General features: G+C 44.2%; 1 protein-coding gene across 2 annotated transcripts in view; it reads left to right on the top strand.

Annotated features, from left to right (window-relative positions):
* ALKBH8 (alkB homolog 8, tRNA methyltransferase) overlaps nt 1-8,794 on the top strand; it is a 104,727-nt gene extending 95,933 nt beyond the window's left edge. For both annotated transcript variants that reach the window (XM_074984830.1, XM_074984839.1), the window contains 2 exons: nt 6,102-6,251; nt 8,072-8,794. In XM_074984830.1, the coding sequence (XP_074840931.1) occupies nt 6,102-6,251; nt 8,072-8,641 (720 nt within the window). In that variant the 3' untranslated portion in view covers nt 8,642-8,794. The remainder of the gene's footprint in view (nt 1-6,101; nt 6,252-8,071) is intronic.
* The last annotated feature ends 9,481 nt before the right edge of the window (nt 8,795-18,275 follow it).

Genomic DNA, 18,275 nt, shown 5'->3' with positions numbered 1-18,275 from the left:
AATGATTAGGGGCTTGGAACAGGTCCTGTATGAGGGGAGGCTAAAAAGATTGGGACTTTTCAGTTTAGGAAAGAGGAGGCTGAGGCGGGACATGATAGAGGTATATAAAATTATGACAGGTGTGTAGAGGGTGAATAAGGAGAAGTTATTTACTTGTTCCCATAATACAAGAACTAGAGGACACCAAATGAAATTAATGGGTAGCAAGTTTAAAACTAATAAAAGAAAGTTCTTCTTCACTCAGCGCATAGTTAACCTATGGAACTCCTTGCCAGAGGAAACTGTGAAGGCTAGCACTATAACAGAATTTAAGAAAGAGCCAGATAAATTCATGGAGGCTAGGTCCATAAAAGGCTATTAGCCAAGGGTAGGAATGGTGTCCCTGGCCTCTGATTGTTAGAGGCTGGAGATGGATGGCAGGAGAGAAATCGCTTGATCATTGTCTTCGGTCCACCCCTCTGGGGCACCTGGCACTGCCCACTGTCAGCAGACAGGCTATTGGGCTGGATGGACCTTTGGTCTGACTCAATATGGCTATTTTTATGTTCTTAAGAGCATGATTTAGCCCCTTTTGTTCCCAAGTTCCATTCCATATCACTTTATTGACTAGATACTATTAGAATAATTTTATTCACCACAGAAATTCGGCCACTACTGAATGATGCTGAGGTAGTTGAGCTGCTAGAAGCTCAAGAGTGACAGTAGGCCTGTTTCGTGCTCCTCCCCACCTCAGCCCATCGCACCCTGAAGAATCTATCTATGGGGCTGCTGGAAATACTGACTAATCACCACTCTCCCCCTTTTTTCTCAATTCCCACATCCTTTTCCTATAAACTCCCTTTGTTCTTCCGATGAAGTGGGTCTTTGCCCACGAAAGCTTATACTCCAAAATATCTGTTAGTCTATAAGGTGCCACAGGGCTTTTTGTCATTTCTTTCTTCAGTCTCATCGCTTACATGGACTGTTCCTTAGCAACACTGCTCTTCCACAGTCCACATGTGGCAATTTAAGTGACAGAGACCTTGGTTATAATGGGGAATCACCTGCTCAGCTGCAAACCCAAGTGCAGATAGGATTTTTTCCAGTGCGGCTTACTCTGCTGTAAAACAGGTTTGGATATATTACCGTAAAATCATAGAATGCTAAGACTGAAAGGGACGTTGAGAGATCATCGCGTCCAGACCCCTACGCTCATGGCAGGACCAAGTACTGTCTAGACCATCCCTGATAGACATTCTTCTAACCTGTTCTTAAATATCTCCAGACCTGCAGATTCCACAACCTCCCTAGGCAATTTATTCCAGTGTTTGACCACCCTGACAGTTAGGAACTTTCTCCTAATGCCCAACCTGTTCAGGCATGATGCAGTTTAAGCCCATTGTTTCTTGCTCTATTCTCAGAGACTAAGAACAAGTTTTCTCCCTCCTCCTCATGACACCCTTTTAGATACCTGAAAACCGCTATCATGTCCCCCTGTCAATCTTCTTTTTTCCAAACTAAACAAGCCAAATTCTTTCAGCCTTTCTTCATAGGTCATGTTCTCTAGTCCTTTGATCATTCTTGTTGCTCTTTTCTGGACCCTTTCCAATTTCTCCACATCTCTCTTGAAATGCAGTGCCCAGAACTGGGCACAATACTCCAGCTGAGGCCTCACCAGTGCAGAGTAGAGCGGGAGAATGACTTCTCGCGTCTTGCTCACAACACACCTGTTAATGTATCCCAGAATCATGTTTGCTTCTTTTGCAACAGCATCACACTGTTGATTCATATTTAGCTTGTGGTCCACTCTAACCCCTAGATCCCTTTCTGCCATACACCTTCCTAGACAGTCGCTTCCCATTCTGTGTGTGTGGAACTGATTGTTCCTTCCTAAGTGGAGCACTTTGCATTTGTCTTTACTAAACTTCATCCTGTTTACCTCAGACCATTTCTCCAATTTGTCCAGATCATTTTGAATTCTGATCCTATCCTCCAAAGCAGTTGCAACCCCTCCTAGCTTGGTATCATCTGCAAACTTAATAAGCGTACTGTCTATGCCAATATCTAAATTGTTTATGAAGATATTGAACAGAACTGGTCCCAAAACAGACCCCTGCGGAACTCCACTTGTTATACCTTTCCAGCAGGATTGAGAACCATTAATAACTACTCTGTGAGTACAGTTATCCAGCCAGTTTTGCATCCACCTTATAGTAGCCCCATCTAAGTTGTATTTGCCTAGTTTATTGATAAGAATATCATGGGAGACTGTATCAAATGCCTTATTAAAGTCTAGGTAAACCACACCCACTGCTTCTCCCTTATCCACAAGGCTTGGTGTCTTATCAAAGAAAGCTATCAGATTGGTTTGACATGATTTGTTCTTTACAGATCCATGCTGGCTGTTCCCTATCAGCTTACCACCTTCCAAGTGTTTGAAGATGAGTTCTTTAATTATCATAATAATCCCATATCTGTGTTAAGTGGTTTGCCCTGCTGCAGCTACATCAGTGACTGAAATTGCAGTGTAGAGAGGCCTTCCTTAGCAAATCAAGGAGACCCTGAAACCCCAAATAACCAGTAGGGATGTAAATATTGGTCAAAAGAGTTAACTGGTTAAATGATTAAAATTACATCATGTAACTGGTTAACTGTTAATGGGCCAGCACAGGGCAGTGGGGTTGGGATCCCACCAGGGCTTTGGGCAGGTGTGGCTGGTGCTGCTCCTGATCAGCCTGCCAACAGCAGCTGGGGCCAAGTCCACTCCAGTGCGACTGTGGCTAGGGTTTTAATTGCCCAGCAGGGCCAATCTGGCACAGCTGGGATGGGGGGATCAGTCTGCTTGCTGGAGCCACTCTGGCACAGCTGTAACTGTTATTCCACCTGCCCTCCACATGGTCCCATCTGTCACCCCAATATGGCTAGGGTCCTGCTGGCCAGTCTGATGCAGCTGGAGCTGGGAAAGGTTGGGGAAAGGTTCACTTAACTGGTTACGTAGTAAGCATTCTGGTAAGCTTAATGCTTATCGGTTAAACTTTTACACCCCTACTAACAAGTGTCTCAAGATTGCAGCCCTCAAAGGATTGCACAGAAATGCAATACTTACATTTAAGTGATTTTTTTGCAAGCTACCAGAGAGACACAGCAGCATCCACTGTGGAGCTCCCTGTGGGCCAATGTTCTGTTCACAAAGAATAATGGAGAAAGAAAGGAGTGTGCATCCCACAATGGCTGGTGATAGCGGGCTGCGATCTAAAATAAAACCAGTTAAACCTGAAATCCAAATGTCCTTCAGGGAAATAATAAAAGGCGCAAAATGCCTGGCTGCTAGAATGGTTAGACTTGAGGCATGCTCCAGTGAACATTCAGTTTCAGTACCTGATAGAGATAAGGGACTTCAGGTGGTTCAAAGTAAGGAGCTTGATTTTTCTTAAATATCTAAGATTGAAAGGATTCCAAAGTGGAATAAGAAAAGGGAAAATCTTTAAAAATATACATCTTACACAGGGACATGATGGATTCTCCATCACCTGAAACATCTAAGTCAAGATTTAATGAATTTACAGTAGAGATGTTTGCTCAACCAGAAGTGCTGGGCTTGATGGAGGAATCACTGGGGGAAATTTTATAGTCTGTGTTTTGCAGGAGCTCTATTCTAGGTGATCATACTGGGTCAGGAAATGTATAACTCTGTATATGGAAATCCTGCAGAAAAAAAGACGGGTAAAGAGGAAGCAGCTCCTATTCATTCAAACGGAGCACGCCACTTTCTAGTCAACGGCAAGGTCTTGCCTTAGGGATATAGTCATTTGGTTGCATGAGAACCAGGGTCACATAAGATATGTCTGTCAGCCAGCAGCAGAGAGCCTCTGAGCTCAGGTCGACAGCCTCAGGCTCATGAGGCTCACGCTATTGTGATAAAAATAGCTGTGTAGAAAGCACTCTTACACTGTGGCATAAGCCATAAAGCCCATCCCCTGCCCCAGGTTTCAGAGCCTCAGCTCCAGCTTGAGATGTAAGGTATCTTCACACTTATTTTTAGCAAAGAAGTCTGAGAGCCAGGAGCCTCACTCAGTTCATCAGCCTGGGTTTGGAGGCTTGCTGGCACAGGCTGTGAAGATATTCCTTTATTAAGAATCATTAGAGAGGGACATGCTCCCCTGGAACTCTGGGGAGAAAAAGGAAGGTCAGTGGAATTGCCAAAACATCTGGGACAGGCCAAGATAAAAGAGAACTGGGGCTTCCCTGTCAACTGTGGTATTCCTATAGAGACTGAATTTAAATCCTAAAAGCTCTGGCTGAAGTGAAAAATCCTGGAAAGAGGTGGGGTTACCTGGCATAATGTGTAAGAAGAGGAGATAAATGAGATGAGCAGAAGTGGGAGAAGACCCTGAAGTCTTTCAAAGACAGCATATAGTGAGAGCCAGAGGAGTAGAAGAATAAGCAGGAGGTGAAGATGCCAGCTAACGAACTAACCAAGGACACCAGGAATTTCCAGGACTATGATTGTTTATCCAGACTGTGATAGCTCACCAGATGGGCTAGGTGCTGCACAGACATGCAAGTGGGAGACCATTCAGCAGCATACCACTTACGACTGCCTGATGCCGTCACACATTTTTGTCAGGTTACTACCCAATTTTTGGACACACAATAGTAATTGGTGATAAAATTCCCTCCTTCCCCCTCTTCTAGAAGATAACCGTGAGGACAGTATCCCTTTCTGAACAAAACAGTATTTAGAAACTTATCCTGAAAAAACTAAAATATTTCCTATCACACACAGAGCATTTTCTTATTTATTATTTTAAATCTGAGGGCAATGTAAGGGGGAGGGTCTGCTACATGGTAATATGGGGCACTTCTCTGCCTCCAAAATGCTTTATGAACATGAAATTTCACCATATTACTGGGCTAGTGAAGTGATTTTGCTCCCAAAAGCTTATGCTCCAAAATGTCTGTCAGGCCATGTCTACACTACATCATAAAGTCAATTTTAAGGTAGTTAGCTTGATTTTACAATGTCACTATGTTCACTGTAAATACCATTAGGTTGATTTTAGGGAGGCACTAAGGTTGAAGTAGCTTCAAGTTAGAATTTAAAAGGTTGAATTAATGGTAGTGTGGAAATGCCATTTCTTTAAATCGATTTTGTTGGCCTCCAGAGGTGTCCCATATGTATTCCACAATGCCCCACAGCTGTCCACTCCGGCCGCTTCCATCTCTGCTGCTCTCCGGGTGCGCAGGAAGTAGGTTACAGGAAGCCTGCAAATTTGAACTAATCACCAGGAGGCCCAGGAAATTTAAGGGGCACCCAGAAGCCTGACTTTCTTTCTAGCCATTGTATTGGTAGCCTTCTCATCACGTCAGTAGCCATCTCTTGCCATCCTGAATAGTCAAGTTTCTGATCTGAGTTCTCAGGGCTGCAAAGAGCTCCAGCATAATACCATAATGAGATCCTGGATTTCCTTGCTGTTTGGGGAGAGGAGTCAGTGGCAGGTAGACTTCAAGTCTCCAAGTGAAATACGGACATTTATGAAACGATTGTTTATGTGCTCTGAATTCTGGAATAGTGCTTTGCCTTCTGGGACAGCGACAGCAAACACCCACAAGCAACTGCAGCAATTTTTTTCTCCCACAACCCAATCATACAAAACCCCCAGAATGCAACAAGGCTAAGGCATTGTGGGATAGGTACCCACAATGCATTGCGCGCAAAGTCAAACTTGGATAAGGCAATGGTGATGCGGTAAGTCAACATGGAGAAACAATAAGTCAACTTTATGGAACATTTGTGGACAACTGACTTTCAATTTATGGAATTGATGTTAAAAAGTCAAATTTATTAAAATTTATTTTGTTTTGTAGCATAGATGTAGCCTAATTCATGCTTTTTAGTATCAGGGATCCATAATCAACTCCCTTAGAATCTAGTATCTCTCATGTCAATTTTAAATGAGTGGAAACAAAATCATACTTTGGACTATTTTTTCTCCCTTTATCTAAAATTTATGTCGCACTAAAATGTATCCAGGGTAATGAACTCAAGAGATTGAGGGAGCCATTCCTGGAACTATTTTTCTGTGAAAACCTATCGTTCAGCAAAACATTTTCTGTTACAGATTGGCTGTGATCGTAGCCACAACCTGGTGGACATCTGTGGAGAAAAGAAATTCCAAGCATTTGTCTGCGACGCATTGTCTGTGCCAGTTCGAAATAGTTCTTGTGATGCCTGCATCTCTATTGCTGTAATCCACCATTTTTCAACACTGGTAAGTCCACTCTCACATCTGTAGAGCTCACAAGAGGACTTCAGCTTGTCCCGTTGGAAAGTGAATGGAAAAGGGGATCTGAAAATCGGAGAGAATGTGGGAGCAAAATAAAGAGGAGAAGGTATGGGCAGGGAGGAAGAAGGTTGAGAGGATGCATATAGCCACTTCATTTCTTCTGTCTCCTGCAACGCTTGCCCCACTCTCTGGCATTAAAAGGATCATGAGGTGAAGAGATGTTACACATAGGCTGGTTGATAAGATTGGGCTGAGCTGCATCTTGATTTTATTATGTAGTTTTAATATATGTTTATATTACTTAGATACAGGGAGAACCTCCCTGTGTCCAACACCTTCAGGACCTGACTGGTGCTGAACAAGAGAGTTTGCCAAACCATGGGAAGTCAATGTTGTCTAGCAGTATTACCAACACTTCCACTGCATACTAGGTTCTCAGAAGGAATTGAGGGGTAAATTACAGCTAAATAACAGCACAAAACACTGAGAGCCAGGACTGGTTGCTGGAAATAAACATTATGAGACCACAGGAAACTTGGACGCACCCATGAGAAGTGGTTGTGCGGCTAACTAAAATCATGCCGGACTACAGATGTTGCCAGATGAGAGAGTGTTGGACTAGAGGGGTTCACCCTGTAGTAAGCTCTTCAGGGAAGGTATCATCTCTTTGTGTCTTTATAGAGTGCTTAGCACAGTGGGCAGTGCTATAATACAAATCTAAAAAATAATTACTACTGCGGTAGCTCCCAGAGTCATCCATCAACTAGAGTGCCAATGTGGTAGGTACTGTTTGAACTGCACACAAGAAGTAGAGCGTGTAAGAGCTTCCAGTCCAAGCAAATGATGAAAGTTTTGAAGAAGAAAGAGCTGATAGACAGAAAAATGACAGAGTTTAGTATAATGATCAGCAGGCCAAGCACATCAGCTAACCTGATTCATTTATGCTCCTTCCTAGAAATTATTGTGTTCCTATGTTTCCCCCTTCTTATCGGCTACTTTGGTTTCCCAAGTCACTTCCCATTGCTTGCTGGGTGCCCTTCTATGTGATCAGGTTGCAACATACCTGTTTTACAACACAAAGACTTCCTTAGACATCAGAACCTGCACCGGTACTGCCATCTATGTTATTTTCCCACTCTGTGCAGATCTCCCACGTATTATACCATTTGCCCTTAAGAATTTGCTGTGATTGTATAGACATCTGTGTTTCATTTTGCTCAATACAATTTAATGACATTTGAGAGGAAGACCCTGGATTAGGATGAAGAGACTTTGGTTAAATTCCTGGCTCAGTCTGAGACTTTTGTGCCTTGGTTCTTCATCTATAAAGTGGGGATCACAACACTTCATCTATTTAGATTGTGACTTTTTTCTAACACTTAGCATAGTGCAGCTTATATCTCAATTAGCGTATCTCAGTGCTACTTGTTATAAAAGAATACAAGAGGTAAATTCAGCTGATTCAGAATACAAGAAGTAAACTCAGCTACATAACATAAACAAAATGTAGTTCCCATGCAGCTTTGGCCTAGCCCATGTGCTTAGTGGTTGACTACATTATGAATGGTTTCCCTGTCTACTTACTCATCATCCCCCACTAGTGGGGTGTATGCTTTCTTCTGTCAGGCTCAGAACACATAACCAAGGAGTTGGATGGCGGGGGGGAACTATTTTATACCTGGGGGTAGAGCAGGGAGGAATCATTTCTGTTCATGGCAGCAGTGGTGTTGCTGTCAGTTTCATTTCATTGTGTTCCTGCTTATGTACTAACTTCATATGCACTCACTGAGACTTTCCATTTGTAGGAGAGAAGGCTGGCTGCTGTGCGTGAATTAGCCCGGCTCCTAAGACCCGGCGGCAAGGCACTCATTTATGTCTGGGCAATGGAACAAGAATACAACAAACAAAAGTCAAAGTACCTTAAGGAAAAGAGAGCTAGTAAAGGGAAAGAAGAGGAAATCAATACCAATGTGGCCAGAGAATTGTTCCATGATCAAATGCTTGACAACAGCAGCCAAGACTCAGCATGTTCTGACCGAGTCCTTAATGACTCTCAGGACAAAGTCAGCAATGCAAAGCAGGTGATTAACTCCAAGCTGCCTGTTCATACTAACAGAACGTCCTTTCAGTCTCAGGATGTGCTAGTTCCCTGGCACCTGAAAGGAGACACCAACAAGAAAGGGGAATGTGTCAAAGCCCTTCAGTTTTCAGCTGGTTCCAAGGAATTGCAAGAATTCAGTCCTGTCTTCCACCGATATTATCATGTGTTCTGTCAAGGAGAACTAGAAGCAGCCTGCAAAATCCTGGATTGCATAAGAATTCAAGAGTGTTACTATGATCAGGGAAACTGGTGTGTGGTTCTTGAAAAGCAGTAACCCATTGCATTTCCTCCAATGCATCAGAAACAGATGCTGTTTTCAGCCTAAGTCTTTGATAGTACTGTGCAGAGCCATTTAAAAACCCATCCTGCAATTGTCACCGTCTTAAATTGTATAATAAACACTGTTATTTTAAGCCATTACCCAAGGTTAGATTGTGGTAGTTGTCTTCATGTGTTACTAAATGATGATAAAATTTGGTATTAACAGAGAAATGTGTTTTCCTTTTCACAGTAGTGAAGAGAAAGGGGGGGTGTGTGAAATTCTGACTGTTGGACGTCAATGGCAACACTATCATTGACTTCTGGGTGAGGCCAGGATTTCATCCAGAGAATACACAGTTCTAAAGACACAGGAACAGATTCTCTACTCTGTGCCAGTGTAACTGAACTGACCTTGGTAAGGGTATGTGGAAGTATAACATTGTATAAGTATAACGTTGTATAAGGGGACATGCTGGATACATTGTATATGAGAGGGCATGCCAAAACATGTTACAAAGTATCTGAGGGAGCACACGTAGGGACAGTTAGCTTTTGAATTGAGAAGCAATTAAGATGGAGCCAGCACGTCTAAGAAGCAGGCATCAGAATGGAAGGTGTGAAGGGCAATTAGTTAAGTTAACTGGAAGCTGTTAAAGGAGATTGTTAAGGGTGGAGGTAATTGAAGATACGTGACTGGTCTCAGGGATCTCAAAGGGTGGTGACTAAAATCTTTTTCTTCTTTTGTCTGTAACTTGTTCTCCAAAAAACTGTATAAATTAAGAGAGACAAGCCCCACTCGGGGGGGCTCACTTCTAAATGTATTAGCAGAGTGGCTTTGCTAATAAAACAGAGTGGTCTGATAAATTGTGAGTCTGAGTCAAACTTTGACAGGTAGAACGCTGCATTACACTGGGATAGTACAGGAGCAGAGAACCAAGAAAATTAACGTCAGTGTGCTGTTTCTGGCTGGTGAAGTAGAAAGAACATACAGTTAGGCACTTTGGCACAGGCAGTGAGAGACACCGCACTGCTAGTTTCTTGTTTGCTCAGCCATTATCTCTAGCAATATTTCTCTTTGAATTCTCCATCGTTGACTTCCCATTGGTGCAGCTCTAGTGCTGAGAGCTTGAATGTAGACTGACTGCAAGTGTTTGACCCTTGTCATCTAGACCTAACAATCTGTCCTAGCACTACTGCTGTTAGTGGATCTGCAATAGTGGAAAATGTAGGCAGGCTCTTGGAAAACGGTCACTCAGCCTCTGAATGCCACTATTCAATATTTGCATAAGAAGAAAAGAAACTAGCAATGGGTGTTCCAACAACCCTGTGAAAGGTAGATATGAGGAACCCTAATGTTATTAGTCCCTATTGATGGATGCTGGTAGTAATTATATTTGTTATGGGAACTGGAGTGTCTTAACTGGACATAGGACCCCATTGTGTGTGTCACTGTACACAACTGTCCCTCTGGAAAGAGTAGTCAGTCTACATGCCCAAAACAGAGTGGAGCAAAAGCAGAGTCTGAGGGTGCGTCTACACTAGGAACTAACTTTGAAGTTAACTTCAAAGTTAGGCACTATATCAAAGCAGCCAGCAGAGAGTCTACACACATTTTCCTTTACTTCAAAGTTAATGTTGAAGTAAGGGAGGCTTTAACTTAGAGGTAGGGTGTGTGCAGACACTCAACTTCAAAGTCTGTTACTTCTAAGTTGAACTTCGAAGTAAGCAACTTCAAAGTTATTTTTGTAGTGTAAACAGGGCCATAGAGAAGTGAAATGAGTCACCCCAGGTCAGTGGCAGAGGTGAAACTAAAACTCAGGTTTTTCCGAGTCCCAGGATAGTGCCTTAATGCTGGAGCAATGTTGCCTTTGTAACAGTAGTATTTGTGCTCCAGATCTGTATCTGGTCTCCAGAACACACTGTTAACTCCTTTCTTTCCTGGTCTCGTTTCCGTTGCATACCCTGTCTTAATGAGTTATAGATATAATCTGTGAAATTCATGGCTGTCTCAGGATAGTTCCAAGATTTCTACACATTCTTGGGCAGCTACTATAGTGAGCACTCAGAGGTGTCAGTTGGTCCATGCTGGAACCTAAGGTGGAGCCAGAGATGGCGGGGGCTGAGATATAGGAGGGTGCTCTAGGCTGGGGCCCAGGGGTTTGGAGGTCAGCAGAGGGATCAAGCTGGACGGGGGTTGGTGTGTAGTGGAAGGGCGAGAACTCCAGTTGGGGGCCAGGTTCTGGGGCAGGGATGGGGAATGAATGACTTGGGGTGCATGCAGGAGTGTGCGTCAGTCTGGGATGGATCGCAGGAGATGATCAGGGCTGGGGCCTGGGAGTGACTCTGGGGTGCTGGCTTCAGGCGGTGCTTATTTCAGGCAGTTCCTGGTACCAGTAGCATGTCCCCACTCCAGCTCCCACACAACAGTGTGGCCAGGAGGCTTTGCCCCTTCCATAATTGCTGTCCCCCCGCCCGTGTCCCACTGGTCACAGTTCCTGGCCAGTGGGAGTTGCAGAACCAACACTTGGCTCAGGGGGTAGTATGTGGAGCCCCCGGCTGCCCCTGCTTTCAAGAGCTGCATGTGGAACAGGGTAAACCCCATGAGAGTTCAAGGGCTGGAGTAATAGATCTGATATTCCAGATATGGCCCACAGGCTATAATGTGCCCTTGACACTTGGACAGGTCTGACATCCATCCTCCAGCAGTCAGTGCAACGTGTATGGGGGGGATCCCAGCCACCTTGCTATTCACCCTGGTAACATTCTGCCCACCCAGCTTGAGCTGTTTTGGGGTGGGCTCGAGGCTGGGGCTGGTAAGGAAACTATGTACTTTGTTTTCATTCTCCTGCTTGTAGTAAAAGTTTAGGTGAACACGTTTTCTGTCTTGCATGGGACATTTTTCATGACAACTTTTGCAAAGTGATGCCAGTGAGACATTCACAGTGTAGTAGAATTATGACAGCAGAGGTAACTGCCTCTTCTTCATTTTTCCTTTTCTTTTCCATTCTCCATTTATTGCCTCCTTCATCACTCCTCTTCCCTTGCACTTTTCTCCCCCTGCTCCGTTCTCTTTCCGTTCCTGCTTTCTTACCTCTTCATCTTTTTCCTATTCCATTTCCTTACCCATTGTTCAGGGGACCAAGGTATAGGCCTCTAGACGCTGACTTGCTCTTATGCATTTGAACATAGCTGTTAATGACACTAAATCCAGTAAAGGGCAGCGTTTGGGAGACAAAGTTTGCAAAGCTGATTTTATGGGTTGAATCTCTCTCTTCGGGCACCCTCAGAACTTGCCCTTTGCCAGATGACGGGAGGTCAGTATTTTCTAGCACATCACCAACACTTCCACTGCTTGCTGGGCTCTTAGAAGACAGTTCAGGGTAAATTGCAGCTAAATAACAGCACAGAACACTGAGAGCCAGGACTGGTGGCTGTAAACAAACTTTATGGGTCCACAGGAAACTTGGCCACACCCATGATCAGGGGTCTTCTGGCTAACTAAAATCATGCCAGATTATGGAGTTTGCTGTTGGAGACAATTCCAGATTAGAGAGGTTCAACCTGTGTTGCAATACCCGTGGACAAGACATGGCTCTGATATATTTGTAAACAAGGAACAGTTAAGATGATAAACATGGTGCATTGACAATGAAAATGTGATGGATATTATCATTTAGCTTGACAGCCCATTATATGCTTTATATTTGCTGCTGTGAAATAGTACTGTTCAGCTGTGCATAACAATTCATTACTAAGACAGCATGTTCACTTTAATCCCTTTGGGCCAGATTTTCAAATACTCAGCTCCTTCTGTGACACGGGGCAAGCTCTCTCTTTATGGGTTTTTCCTACAGGTTTTAAACACAGTGGGACCCTTGTCAGCAAGTGCTATCCTAATTCAAATAATTATAGGAACTGAGCTGTTTGGAAATTCTAAACCCACTTATGAACACTAAATCTTTGGGCAAAACCTGGCTCTTACCACTTCACTGGCCTATTCTGTGCTGTGGCTCCATTCATACATATAATTAATGCCTCCACACTTTCATGGCTAAGATGAGGAAATGGGGACTTACTCTGTATTCACAGGCATTCTGTGACTGCCTTGTTAATTTTTTTTCTGCTGTTGAAAGCGTGCAAAGAGGTTGTGATCTTTATTTGTGGAGGTATTTCTCTTTCGAAGAGCACCTAAGTCACCAGTCATTCCATGTGCCTATTACTCCTAGTGACCCCTTTTCTTTCCTCCCTTGGTTAATCAGGAGCAGGCAGCACTCAGCTGTATGTCTATGCGCCTGGTGGGTTCAATTATAAAGGAGATCCTGAGTGTCCCAGTGGTGATGTTGGATAGTTGGGAATCCCCTTTCCACCCCTGATTTCTAAATCTCTGTAAAATGGTGGTGCCTCCACCTGGCTGGCCCCTGTACACACTCAATGGTGTGCCTTGGGAACTGCCAGGAAACTTATTTCAGTTATAATCTAGATTTAACTCCCAAACAGTAATCATGAATAGTATATGTCTAATAGATAACATAAGAATCAACTCACACCTTTACTTAATAACTTAAGGAGATAGGGTTACAGACTAAACATGATTAAATGAATTATCAATGTGCACAGAAATGAATGAAGCATACCCGGCGTGTACACTACCATCACTTCTCCCACCCCAGAGCGTATACTCTTTAATTATCACAGTTCCGGTTACTGGCTTGTGTTGGCATGCAGCTGTTGCTCACTGGATCGCAGACACCTTGGGGAGGGTTGTGTGTGTCAGTCCAGGCAAAGCAACAGGCAGACCAGGCCCTCTGAGCTGGAACTGGCCTCTGCAGCACTTTACCAGACACAGATCAAGTTCCTTCCCTGCAGGGTGTCTCATTAGCAAGCTGCAGCTCCCCAGAGCAGTTTCTGCCTGGGAGAAGGCTGCACACTTGCCTTGAAGCAGTCTTTTCCGTCAACCTTAACTCTCCAACAACAGGAGACCACCATCTTCTTTTTCAGACTAGCCAAAAAGCCCCCATTCCTTCCCAAAGCCTCATGGGAGTTGGAATCTCTAGAGACAGATTGTCACCCACAGCAAAAACTAGAGGTGCCCACATACAGAGGGCCCTCTACTAGTTATTCAACATCTTCTATATGCTTGTTCTACATCCTCCAAGCTAGGGTATGCTACAGGCCTTTCCATTTTTAATTCCACACAGACTGCTTGGCCATTTGCACAGCAGTGCCCAAGTTGCCGCTGATACACGATAGCTGCAGCATCTGCTTTCGGATGTATGTCCGTAAGATGTGTCCTTTATAGGTAGGAAATGCAAGCCATGATCAAAAAGCTACCCACTGTAAACCTTGATCCTCATTTTGTGATGTAGTGACTGGAGCACAGGGAGTGCTTCCTCCTGCAAAGTGCCACTGCCCAATTTAGCAAAGCAGTTAATCACATGCTCCTCTTTCATTGTCTTGAATTTGAGCATGTGCATAAGTGCTGTGCCAACCGGGGCTAAAGTGAAGAATTGACGCTGAGGAGTCAGGCGTGGACCTAGCTCTCAAAAGAAAATGCATCTTCTTGGGCTTTTACAGCTCCCCTGGAACGTTGCTGCTGCCTCTGACCTTGTAGCAGAGAGTAAGTTCCTCCCTTCTGATTCTGAGTAAAGGCTTTGAGGTGCTGGAGCTGTAAATGAAGCCAGACTCTCTCTCTCTCTCAGCTTTTTCCCTGCTGAAACTCCATAGAGGTTCTCAGGCATGAAAAGAGAATCATTCCCAGAATGATTACTCACAGAATCACAGGCACTTTCTCATGCTCCGCTACTAACATCATATATGCCATCATGTGCAGCATGATATGATATATGCCATCAACAATGCCCAGATGCTTTGTATATTGGACAGACTTCTAACTCCCTTAGACAAAGGGTCAACGGGCACAAAACAGACATCAAAACACTCCAGATCCACAAACCAGTTAGTCAACATTTTAATGGAATGGGGCATTCTGTCAATGACCTAAAGGTATGTGTGTTACTGAAGAGACATTATCGCACCATTTTAGAGAGAGAAGTGGACAAGCTGACTTTTATATTCAAATTCGGCACATTAACACATGGTTTAAATCGTGATGGGAACTTTCTGAGTCACTATAGGGACTCGTCTGCATACTTGGCTCAGTCTAATTCTTGATCTTCCCCCCCACCCCTCCACTCTCTGATTTGCTCACCTTGATTATTTTTTTCTGATTTGTCCTCCTTACTTACTGTTTTTGGTTCTCTGTGTCTTAAATATTGAGTCTGGTCTGGTCTGGCTATGGTCTGAAGAAGTGGGTCTGTCCCACAAAAGCTCACCTAATAAACTATTTTGCTAGTCTTTAAAGTGCTACTTGATTGCTTTTTGTTTTGATAGTGTATAGACTAGCACGGCTTCCTTTCTGTTACCATTCCCAGAATGTATTATTAGCAATGGGATTACTGGGCTATGACACCTTGAATTTTAACACCCCCACCTCCATAAAAATAAGCTAAATACCTCTTCAGAGTATTTCTTTTATAGTAACACACATTCCACGGTAATTATTCATGATGGGATTCATCAAACAAACCCTGGAAAGATGCTGGCTGTGAGCCTGTGAAGAATACAGTGTTGTTAATCACCCAGATGCTTGACTCCACAAGGTGCTGAGTTTCCTCCAGTCCCATTGACTTTAAAGGGAGTGGAGGGTATTCAGGAGCTGAGGACTTCATACAATTTATGGATTCAGGTTGACATGAAATTATCACTACAAAAATTGCAGTATTGTAGACTTCACCAGCGCCAGTGGCATGAACCCCCTCATCACACTGGGGGCAATGGAGTGCAGTTGACCATAATATCTGTACCCTGACTTAACAATAGGTTGGCTGTCTCAGAGGAGTAGCTGTGTTACTCTCTAGCTTCACAAATAACAAGCAGTTCAATGGTACCTTAGAAACTAACACATTTATTGGGTTTCGTGGGTAAAACCTATGTCTTCAGATGAAAATAGCTTGAAGCCTGGAGAACCAGTTTTCTCCCTCATCTCAAACTGGGGCTGGTGTTTAGAGTAGTGGAAAATTCCCACAAGCAGAACAAATGAGTCAGACGGTGATGGGATATATAAACACACATGGTCACAATAAGATTTGGGCCAGTGCTGGAGGGGAAGAACTAGGCATGCTGCTTCAGTGGGAGGACTAGTCTAGCTGCAGGACCAGCCAAGGTCAGAAAGAGCAAGCTGAGCTAGTAAGTGAGAAGCTCCATGACTAAGACAAGCCATGCCCCGAAGCAGAACAACTCTGGATGGTCCCATAGGATTCTGACTCCAGCCCAAAGAACACCATGGAAACTGAGGCAGGGAAATGTGTGTAGAGTTTAGTATTTGTTTAGAAAGCATACAGCTTATGCAATTCACAACTGAACAACGATGTCTTAGAATTCTCCGCAAAGTCTGTGTGTTGTGTTCCACCTACAATATCTAGACTGACCAGACTTTCCATTTTGGCCAGCACTGTCCCAAGGCATCCCATTTTCCCCCCCTAAAACTATGCATTTGTCCTGCTTACTCAAAAGCAAATGGAACAGCTTTGATTCCCCCAAAATAACCAGCTTTTACCCCCAAAAAACAAAAAGTAGAGTGTGCTCTACTACTGGGGTGCGGAGGAATTTTGGAAGGGTAAGCAGCAATGCCTACTTCATGTGATGGGGCTTAGGCAAGCAGTGATTCCTGGTGGCTTAGACCAGGGGAGGGAGAGCTAAGAGACCGAAGGCCAGCTCTATGCCTGGGAGGGGGCTTGCTGGCGAATGGCTTGAGCTAGCTCCCTGCAGTGAGGGCTTCGGATGAGCACTACGGTGCCCTGTTTTCCCTCAGAGAATATGGCCACCCTAGCAACATACCCTTGAAGAGTTTAACTATGGACCAAAACACCCACCTGGTGGGAGTTTTGGGAAACAGTGAGTTAAGCTATGGAGTAAGTCTGGGGTGTCGGTCCAGTCCTTGGCAGTTGGACTGTGAAGACTCATGCTAAGACAGAGGATCTGCACCCTGAGAGTGGATCGAGAAGCCTCAAGACTGGGGGCAGTACCCAGATTGCATTTAAAATCCAGAGGCTTAGAACACATAAGTATCCAGCGGTAGGTTCCCCCACAGCAGTCTGGTTTGGTAAGTATGCAAGAAGAGTATTCAACTCCCCCTATGACCTTACTGGGAGTTGAGGGCACTCTGATACTCTTGCAGTTGTCACTCAGTACCTCAGAGGATTGGCTTTTTCTGGAAAGATTTCTTCAGTCAAGGTGAGACAGTCTCCTGTGGTGCTCCAGAGAATAAGCAGGCACTGGAGGAGAAAATGACAAGGCAGAATAACGATTAAGTGGCGACAGATTTATTACAGAGAGGTGGTGTGAAGGGCTCTCATTTGAAGGATGAACTTGAAATACTCATTAGAAGAGTGATTTGCCACCCACAAGCACACTTTGTAACACTCGCTGCCCCTCTTCTCCTGGACATGTAATGAGCTGAAATGCTTCAGGGCCAGGAGTCTGATCTTGGTGTCAAAGGCTTGATGGGCCATGGGTTTTCACATTACATTTCTTTTGTGAATTAATTAAAGGACAAAACTGATTGTATAATTGTTATGTATTAATTAGAAATCTTTTGGATGAAAAGACTAAGGCCCTCGTAGTGGCTGTTAACTAATTTTATTGGTTGACCCGCCCTGAATGCTGCTAGAGGACAATGGACATGGCTCAAAGCCAAATCGGCCCTAAGCTGTCAGTTTAATACTGAGCACCTAGAGACAAATGTATGTTACCATGCCCATCCACAGAGAGAGATTGTTTTAGGGGTGGAAACCTGGCTCCTCATGTCCTGTTCCCAGGCTCCTTTTGAAAAGATTGCCTGACAGCCACATCGCTGACAAAGCAAAACCCTTCAGCATGTACTTAATTTTAAGGATTGAAGTCTAACATTATTTTACATGCTTAAAGTTAAATACATACCTTAGTCCCTGGCTGGCCCCGGGGTTAAAGGGCTGATCTGACAAGCACTGAGTCCCTGCACTTGCCACTTGAATTTGCAAGGGCAAAACTCTCCTTAACTTCAGTGGGACCAGGATTTTACTATAAGATGGGTGAAAGTAACTTAAAAAATCTTATAGGTGGGCTACGTCTGCACTTGAAGCATCTGTCGACAGTAACGTCTGTCAACAGAATTGTGTCGATAAAAACTCTGTCGACAGAGTGCATCTACGCACAAAAGTATATCGACAGAGCAATCCGCTCTGTCTGCCGAGGCTGCCTGGTGAACCCAAAGCCTTCCCTGTTGACAAAGTGTCTGCACTGCACTTCTGCCGACAGAACTCTTTATGTGTGTAGAAGCTCCTTGATGTCGAGAGAAGGCCCTTTCTGTTGACAAAACTCTCTAGTGTAGACACAGCTGTGCTGACCTATTGCAACCCAGGTTCCTGCCAGCTGTCTCAATAGCTCCCTGCAGGCTTTTGCTACAGCTCAGCCAGCTCTAGCCAGAACTGCACACCAGGGTGCACCCACTTACTTCTACCTCTGCTAGAAGGATTGAGGGCACTCATCACGCTACAGATTTGGGCCCTGGTTCCTTTTCAGAGGCCTTGGCATGGCCTGGCCAGGAATAG

Source organism: Carettochelys insculpta, chromosome 1, assembly GCF_033958435.1.
Source record: "Carettochelys insculpta isolate YL-2023 chromosome 1, ASM3395843v1, whole genome shotgun sequence".
Classification (NCBI taxonomy): domain Eukaryota; kingdom Metazoa; phylum Chordata; order Testudines; family Carettochelyidae; genus Carettochelys; species Carettochelys insculpta.
Note: the sequence above shows the minus strand (reverse complement) of the source record. Positions and strands in the feature narration are given on the sequence as shown.